We start from the raw sequence: 9,192 nt of genomic DNA, 5'->3' as shown, positions 1-9,192 counted from the left end.
ACTTCTTTTGATCAACATCGTCGAGGTGACCGCACCTCATCGAGCCTTGAGTGACAATATGAGATGCCATTATAGAAGACCTGTGAACGGTGATGACTACCGGTTTGTCTATGCATGCGCCATTCGATGCCTTATATCATGATGATGATGCAGGGTTAAAAGCCACTCCACTCAATCCACTAGTGAATTCCACTGCTAATCCACTGGCTTTTTTCAGTGGTTGGCCAATCCACTGAATCAGCTTACATCCGTCGTGGGTGGGTTGGTCGGCGTCCTTCTTGAGAACGATGTGACATCGACGCAATCTGCATTTACAGTTACTGAGGCGATGATGAGGAAGGGGCGCCAGTCCCAAAGTGGACTTTTTTTCAGAGCTGAGAAAAAGTCCACTTCGGGACTAGCGTTAGATGCCGCAACTTACCTCATGTGAGAGCCCCCGCACTTTCCAGCCTCAAGTGTCGCTCCCTCCCTCTCACCTCAAGCCTCGAGGCTCCTTAAGCTACTCCCTCCAAATCCTCCAAGTAACGAGTTCAAAATGGGCCAATATTCGAGCGTAAATCCCCATGAGCTTAATACTGGAATAGTGAGTTGAACTAAGGAGAACCTATTCGTGTGCTGACAAAACTTAGATAATTGAGTTCTTCAATACTGTCTGGCCAAAACTCGATGAAGATATCAAAATGCTTGTTCTCCATCAACTAAGGGCAAAAGAGCCTCAGAACTTTGAACCCAACCCTCCCCTCATCATCTTCCTCTTCAGCATGCAGACCATTGCCCGAAGGCTTTCACTCTCTGAGAACTAGGGCTCCACCTCCCGAGCCTGTGCCTCCCCACAATCCCATTGCCAAATCCCCGACATTTACCCCGTTGCCTGAAGTAGTTAAGCTACACTTCGCCAAGTCCTGTCAAGATCCAGCAAAGTTCTTTGACCAGTCTGATAATGGGGAGACACCGACAAACCCTTTTCACTGTGGAGCTTACCTGGCTCTTGTCCAGAACAAAAACATTGCGTGGATCGGACATATCCAGATAAGATTCCTAACAGTTGGCTTTCATGAGCTAGAACTACACCTTAGGGAGACTTGCCAGAAGTTACAACCTAATCGGTGGGTTAGAAGAGAGCTAACTAACATGGCTCAAACATGGCAGCCAAATCGGCCAGAGGATGAAGTGAAAAAGGAAGTCATAGACTTCTTAAGCTGGGGGAGACGTTACCACCAGTTCATGACAGAACTCTCAACGGCAGCAGTGGCGCGACTCCGCCCTGACAATCGGACTGAGTATGTATTCAACGCCATCACCTACTTATTCTAACTTGACGATAGCTATGAAAAAAACGTTCCATTATGTGGAAACCGACGTAAAGAGTACATCGAGAAACTCAAGGCACTCAAAATCACAGAAAAGGACGATATTGATCCAGTTGCTGAGAGTATACGAGTATGGACACACTCTCAATTCTTATTGTGCTATAGTCAAACAAAGAATTCGGGACATAGTAAGTTAGGTCCCACGTAACACATTCATGCGAGTTATAATTTGTTTATACACTAAACCTCCGCTTTCAGAGGACACGCTACGGAGATCCCTCAAACGCAAATTGCCCCAAACAGTCACCTCGAATCCGACGCAAGATAAACTGCAAAAGATAAGAAAGTCTGGAGTTGAGAGTCCTGCCCGACTAGTTCAACCAAGGTCTTCTACTGCTATACAACCCATTTGCTTCACAATCCAGCAAACGGATCTGGTTACGCTCGCAGATACTCCGCCGCTTACACTTCGCCCGTTCGATAACGAGACCAATGTCACGGGAGAGTCTGCATCTCATCAAACAATTCTTTCCGCTCATAATGAGAGGCCAACAACATCTAGCATACCACAAAATTTTAATATTGACTTCAATACCCTCAGTGCTGACGGCGTTTTTACTGGCGCCCCCGCTATAGAGGTGGATGTCAATGCTCTGGATCCTGATGATGTTTTGACTCGGTCTGCTCTTATCGATGTTGATTTCAACGTATTGGATCCCGATGCTGTGATGGCTCAGTCCCCTCTTATCGACGTGGATTTCAATATTCTGGATCCCGATGCTGTGATGGCTCAGTCCCCTCTTATCGACGTGGATTTCAATATTCTGGATCCTGATGCTCTGATGCAGCCGTTGAGTGCAGAATATAACTCCCCGGAACTTGGTGCTGCACCAGAACTGATCTTTAACCCCGCATGTTAGAGCTAGACCAACTACAAAGTTCATAGACCCAGCCTTCGGCCTCAATTCCTGGGACGGATCCTTGGACACCGACTTTCCAGGAATAGCTGATGGGATATATGCAAGGAGCATAAACACGAAAAACGGGGTATGAAGAAGGGGCCCAATGATTCAATTGTTGATCTCTGAAGAGCTTCTATAGCGACGAAGAAGCTGCCATCAAGGACACACCTAGCCCTTAACTGCCGCAATAGCAAGGTCAGCCATCACAAATAATCAGCCAGCCACCTGCCACAATCCAAAACCTTAGGCGCGCAACAGCATACTTCGGTGAGTTCTAAAAACTGTCCTTAACTGCCTTCAACAAGGTCTCGTTAAACAGTGAGAATTAGACAGTGTCATCCACTGGCTAACTATTCCTTGACTACCCAGATCCAAAGCAGGCACAATACTTTGTCTTTCTCAACGTGAACTGTAGCCGGCTGAGATATTTGCACTTTCTGTTTACGATCCAGTGGAATATTCCCATGTCCAAACTGAATCGAACACCCTTCACTGGTGTGAATTGGAATGATCTCGCTCGGCGTGTTCGTAAGTCTATACTGCCTCGGGCCAGCAATTCTGAAAATAGAAACTGCCGTACTCTGAAGTTGTCAGGACCAAATTAAAGTAAATAATATGATGGACTAACCTTCTCGCTAAATTTGCTGATAATTAGGCTGCGCAAGTCCTTGTGTGTACCACGTTCTAACCCCTCATAGTCAGTTTTCCTCCATTGCGCATCATTCACTTCCAGCCAACGGCAAAGCTCGTCGACATTCGCCTGCTCCACAGCCTGGAGTGGTCTATGCTGAGGATGGTTTTCCTCCGTGGCGCTCATGTGACCGATCAGAAGGGCACGTTCAAGTAAGGTGTCTTAAGGGGCACGGCTATGAAATATGAAATGGATGCGTGGTTTGGCGAATGCCAATCTTCAGGATAATTTTTAGGCCGCGGGGTGGCTGCCTGAAAATAGCTGACGGCCAATCAGCCCCACGCGTGATTACGTCGGTCCGAACATGCAGCACGTCGTGCCATGACGCCATAGCGGAGGCAATCTGCTTATGCCTCGCATCGAGGATTTTCCTCCGCCCTCCGCACAAGCCACATGGCACAAGGTGCTCCTGCTCGAACCTCCTCGCATCAATCGCGCCGCTTTTCGTTCTCATTAAAGTAATAAGCGGTCCTGTTTACCTATGTTTCTGTCTGACTTTTACGCCGGCCAACTCCTTTAGGGAAACAAGTACGCGATCAGCCGGGCAGCCGGGCCAGCCAGGGCTTAGTTCAACGAAATAACGCATCTTCAAAACTTGAGCTTAATGCGTAGAAATGACGTTGTCAGATAGAATAGGCTTACAAGATGTACCAAGAATGCTCCTTAAGGGAGGTGCCCCTATTTTGCGTGGCCCAGTGGTTGATCTGTTGTTTGCAGGGTGGCGATCAACGCAACGTCAATCACGAGGTTGTCAACCAGGTTGATGTCAACCAACTCAACCCAACTCAACGGAGCCAATTCTTACTAATCAACCAACTCAATATCATCACGATATTGAGTTGGTTGCGTTGACAAAGGTTGATTAGGTATCGCCGCGATGTTCGGAAATTTTGGTACCGGGTAGCTCAGCCCGAACTGTGCCCAGGGGTTAGTGCTTGTTAAGGAGTACTTCTATATACACCTAGGAATATCATAAATCTATGTACCACACACAATGCATTAACCTTAACTGGTCATGGGCTCGACGCGTCAACGCGTCCGATGCGATTCGCTCGCGTCCTGTCACTCTGGTACCAGCGTCAGCCTAGCCTCCCTTCACCACTCGCTTCTCTGGACCCTCACTTCTTCCGCTCAATACGTTCAAAAAGTTCAGATTTCGAGGCTATGGACTTCGTACCACCTCCCCCTTTCTCACCGGCTCCCTTAACGCCAGCTCCATCCACACCCGAGCCGTCCACGCCAGCCGAGGCCCGCGCCGCTCGACGAGACGAAGATCGATTGTTCCGACATTTCCGTGGTTACACATGGGCCCAGCGAAGCCGAAGCACAAAATCATGGGTATGGGAATACGGCTTTGATATCGAGAAGGGCTCGGATCGGCGATGGGTTTGCAAAGTTTGTATCGAACGGAACAGGCCGAAGCCCGGCACTGTAATTTCGATTGGCACCCAAAACGCTGAGCGGCATCTCTGGGACCATCACAAGATCCAAGATCCCTCTGGAAAACGTTCTGCACCAGCGCCTCGAAAGAAACCGTCCACGGGATACCAGACGATAACGGATGCCTTCAACATCGATCTAAACACGCCCCGAGAGCAAGCCATTGCGAATCACCTTATCAAGAGCTTTGACAGGAATGTCTTCCAACGTCTAGTGGTCGAATGGATCGTCGAGAGCAACCTGTCGTTCCGAGAACCCGAAAATACGAGGCTGCGGGCCATTTTCGAGTACCTCAACCCGTGTGTTGCGAGCGCGGATGCCCATATCAGTCATGATACGGTTCGCTATTTGCCAGGTGCTGCGGTCATGGTTACAGGCGGGTATTGTGGAGGAAGTTGATCCGATACTATTGAACAAGGCGGATGAAGCAGTGACTGGGCAGCCGGTCGAGGAGAAGGCAGTACGAGGATGGCTATCGCACGGAGGATGAGCAAGTGGGCATAAAGATCAGGGACTGGAAGACTCTTGATTCTGCTATCTAAGGTGGGAAAGAGGCGAGATCTTTATAGACTGCCTGAATATGAGAATGGAAGGGAATGGTAGTGAATGGAAGCATCTGATCAGATCATCTGGAAGCCACTGATGCGTTGATGATGCCTCCTAGAAGTTTCTGTGGGGAAATGTGGAAACGGACTGTGCGAATAGGGGGTCAGACTGTTGGAGGCTGATATCCTATGTGTGACATACCCCCCCAGGTTGTGCTGGCTAGTGGGCAGTGCAAACTGAAGAAAGAAACTAGATCCCTAGCAACGTAGAGTCTGATACCAAGGAACCATTGTAATTCCCTTGGTCTGTCATCGCGTACTTCCTCTTGAGGGCTGCAACCATCTCATCAGCTGCGTCCTCGTTTTCCTTGCGATAGAGGAAAACAATATCGTCAACGAAGAAGAAAACAGTGAGCCAGTCGTTCTGGAAGATGCAGGGTTCGTCGGGACACTGTGTAAGACCAAGCTCTCTGAATGCAGCAGTGAGTTCCTTCTGCCAAAGAAGAGGGGACCGTCGGAGGCCATAGAGGGCTCGCATGAGGCGAAGAGCCCATCCCTGTCTGTAGTATCCGTCTGGGAAGGCTACATAGACCTCCTCCTCGTCTTCTAAGAGGGCGTTTGTGAAGGCATTAACTGCGTCGAGCTGTCGGGTCTCAAGGTCGAATTTGGCGGTGATGGCCATGAGAATCCGGAAAGAACGTCCTGCAAGGGTTGCTGCATAGGTGTCCTTGTCACCTAGCTGTTGAAGATCTCCTCGAACACAAAGACGGGCTTTGAACTTTGTAAGAAAGCCATGCTTGTCGAACTTATACTTAAAGACCCAGGTAAGTGGCAAAAGCTTGCCCGTGACCTGGTCTCTGGGGACCGCTCTGAAGGTTCCTCTCTGTTGGAGTGCTTTCCACTCGGCGTGGGCTCCTTCTCTGAACTGAGGACCAAATCTGTGGGTGCGAAGTTCCTTATACGTCGTAGGTTCGGGAGGAAGGTGTCGTCTGTGAAGTTTTTCTTCTCTGCCGAGAAAGAAAGAGCTGTGGAATTGACCCTTAGTGTTGGTCGAAAAAGCACTGAGCTTGCGAGGCTTTGGAGTGCGGGCTGAGCGCCGTGGCTGAGAGTCACTCGGACCGGGGTCCGGTGTCGGATATGGGTGCTGAATGTCATGAAACTCATCCTGATCATCCGAGTCCTCATGATCAGATGGTTCGGGTTGTACCACAATCGTGGTGGCGTCTCCTTGGTCTGAGGTTGAGGAGATTGCTCAACGGGGTCAGGTTCAGGTTCATCGATTTGAGTGGGGATTTCCTCGTAATCCGACTCGTCCTCGATGTGGGCTGGAAGCTGTACTTCCACGCGCTGTGGGATAGGTTCTGGTGGCTGATCATTTCCGTCATAGAAGATGCTTTCATTGAAGGTCACATCTCGGACCCTTCGGACTTCTGATGTGGACGGAATCCAGATCCTGAAAATGTTCGTGGAATCATATCCAACGAGATAACCGATTTCTGTGTGAGGGTCGGTCTTTAGGTCCTTCTTCTGTCTGTTCTGAAGGGCCTGGGGTGTCAAGGATAGGCTCTGCAGCCGTATGCCTTGAGAAACGTGATGTCAGGCTGGTCTTGCTGGTAGCCTATGTCTCTGTTGTTGTCTCGCAGCCACTGATGAAGCAGCTGGAAAGGCGTTCGGAAGCTGTGGTTCTGCATGGGCGATCTGTTGTGCAAAAACACTGCTGCTTTCAAGTCTCTGGCCAAAGATCAGATGGTAAATTGGCATCAATTCCCATTGTTCTGGCCTGGGCAGATATTACCCCCCCAGATCGCTCTGCAGAGCCGTTTTGAGCGGGAGTGTAAGGGGCAGAAGGTTCATCTTGAATCCCCTTTCCTCGATCCAGCTCTCATACGCACTCTGAAGAGAACGATCGTTATCACGGTGGATAATGCAAATATTGAGATTCCATTGGCGTTGAATCATTGCCTCATGGTTTCTCAAAGCAGTCATAACGGACCCTTGTGTCGCGTCATTCAGAAGGTAGATGAAGATCATGCTTGTAAATTCATCTTTGATAAGAAGAACAGCTTCCTTGCCGTTGAATGAGGTGTTCATACTGAAGATATCAACGTAGATTCTCCAGAATGGTCTGGGGGCTCGGTTTTGAGGGGTTCGGCGAGAGACGACCTTCTTTCCCTTCCCAAGGGAACACGCGGTGCAATCGATGGTAACTGGGCCTTTGATCTTCGAACCCGTCGTGTTCTCAACAAGACGCTCTAGGGCTTGAGCGTTCAAGTGGCCTAGGCGCTTATGCCAAAGCGTAGCATCTGCTGTTTTCACTGCGCGAGGTGCAGATGAAGATGTGAAGTTGGAGGCGTGAGAGTCCTCCTTAATCGGGTTGAACTCGATGACCGGTTGACGAAAGCGGCGTTTCGTATGAAATATAATCTGATCGTCTTTAGAGACGCGTCCAGATAGTGGATTCCAGTTGTATCCCTTCGCAAGAAAGCGGTCGAGGATGCGATGTTGGTGTGGAATTTTGGCACGAAGGCAACTTCGTTGAGCTGAAAAAGTCCTCCTTCTTCAAGCTTCATACGGACTGTGCCGTAGCCAAGGATCTGAAGTTGACTATCGCCTGCAAAGAGCTCTTTTGGCTCTGCAAGGGCGGTGTAGTCAAGAAAACGGGATCGGTTGTTGCAAATGTGTGTGTCTGATCCGGAATCAAGGATAAAGGAGTCATACAGCGGGTAGACTGCCTTTCCCGTCGAGAAACTGGTTGATGGAGGTGTTGAGGGAGGCGGTGTGTTGTCAGGAGCTGGTAGAAGACCGGCAAACGCTGTGCCTTTAACGGAGGAGTCGGACGATTTCTCCATTTCCTTCTTCTTGAAGTCTTGTGCTTTCTCCGTCATCTTCTTTGCCCATGGATTGAGTCGAGGATTTCCTTGATCTTCTTCTCAACCTTCTGATCAGGAGTCCAGCCATCAGGCCGAGCTGATTTGATGAGATAGAAGCAATCTACGAAGCGGTGATATTCTCCGCAGACACACATAGGAACACCATCAGCGTTCTTGCTTGAAGACCACTTAGGCTTGTCCTCTTTCCTCTCCGATTTCTCTCCCTTGCCTTGGAAGGCAGCTCCGAATGATCCTTTGCTGTTGTTGGCGGCCTTGATTCGGTGAGCTCGTTCAAAGATCTCACTGATCTTAATGCCGTCCGGGAAGTCGGTCTTCCACTCAGGCTTGCCGAATACGGCCTCGTCTTCCATTTTGTTGACCCAATAGTCTGTGAATGGGGCGTTGATGGACGAAACAGCCTGTAGGAAATCTTGGGTAGGGCGAAGGTCCTGGACATCAGGAAGCCCTAATTGCTTTGCCTCAGTGAGGACTTTCTGCCATTGGGTGACCCAAGCTTCGATCTTGGTCCTGTTTGGCGACTGAAGGGTGGAACGATAACGCTGAACAACTTCCTCTCGAGTGCCCAGTCGGTTGGGGCCACACGAGCCTGAAGCAAGGCAAGTTGCTTTGCAACGTCGTGTTCCTCGGCAATGGTGCTGTAGTAGTTGCCGATGGTCTTGACGATGTGTTGTTGAAGGCTGGCGAGTGCCTTCACTTGATCCCTATACCCTTGAAGCTTCGAGCGGTATTGGGTGTGGAGGAATTCGAGACGGCGAAATTCCTCCGAGGTCAGATCCACGAGATCAGATGCTTCGTGGTTGATTTGTCGGAATGTTGGTTCAACTGGCTGCTGAAGAACCGGCTTACCCTCCTTGACGGCAGGGTCCAGAAAGTCCCAAAGACTGTGGGACGTGGCGAATTTCTTGATGATAGAAATCCATTGTTTCCAGTCGCAAGGGCCGTTGAGCACGGTGCCCTTGGAAGAGCCATCAAGATCTAGAGCTGAGCTCATTGTGGAAGCTATTCTGCGCAGCGGAGTGAACAAGAATAAGATACCCAGTCAGTGGCAGACCGGGCTCATAACTATCGCACGGAGGATGAGCAAGTGGGCATAAAGATCAGGGACTGGAAGACTCTTGATTCTGCTATCTAAGGTGGGAAAGAGGCGAGATCTTTATAGACTGCCTGAATATGAGAATGGAAGGGAATGGTAGTGAATGGAAGCATCTGATCAGATCATCTGGAAGCCACTGATGCGTTGATGATGCCTCCTAGAAGTTTCTGTGGGGAAATGTGGAAACGGACTGTGCGAATAGGGGGTCAGACTGTTGGAGGCTGATATCCTATGTGTGACAATGGCTTCGGGGTTTGCCA

The 9,192-nt window shown here is 49.6% G+C and overlaps 2 protein-coding genes across 2 annotated transcripts; one reads left to right on the top strand and one right to left on the bottom strand.

Moving 5' to 3' along the window:
* Positions 1-4,127: 4,127 nt before the first annotated feature.
* On the top strand, positions 4,128-4,802 carry HRG_01557 (transposase-like protein; the record flags this gene model as incomplete). Its single annotated transcript, XM_044860028.1, has 1 exon — positions 4,128-4,802. The coding sequence occupies one exon, from the start codon at positions 4,128-4,130 to the stop codon at positions 4,800-4,802; it is 675 nt and encodes a 224-aa protein (XP_044726428.1).
* Positions 4,803-7,829: 3,027 nt separating this feature from the next.
* On the bottom strand, positions 7,830-8,830 carry HRG_01556 (uncharacterized protein; the record flags this gene model as incomplete). Its single annotated transcript, XM_044860027.1, has 3 exons — positions 7,830-7,939; positions 7,997-8,357; positions 8,426-8,830. The coding sequence occupies 3 exons, from the start codon at positions 8,828-8,830 to the stop codon at positions 7,830-7,832; spliced, it is 876 nt and encodes a 291-aa protein (XP_044726427.1).
* Between the last annotated feature and the right edge of the window lie 362 nt (positions 8,831-9,192).

Source organism: Hirsutella rhossiliensis (assembly GCF_020360975.1).
Source record: "Hirsutella rhossiliensis strain HR02 chromosome Unknown scaffold00001, whole genome shotgun sequence".
NCBI lineage: Eukaryota > Fungi > Ascomycota > Sordariomycetes > Hypocreales > Ophiocordycipitaceae > Hirsutella > Hirsutella rhossiliensis.
The sequence above is the reverse complement of the archived record's forward strand: the minus strand, read 5'-3'. Positions and strand labels throughout refer to the sequence as shown.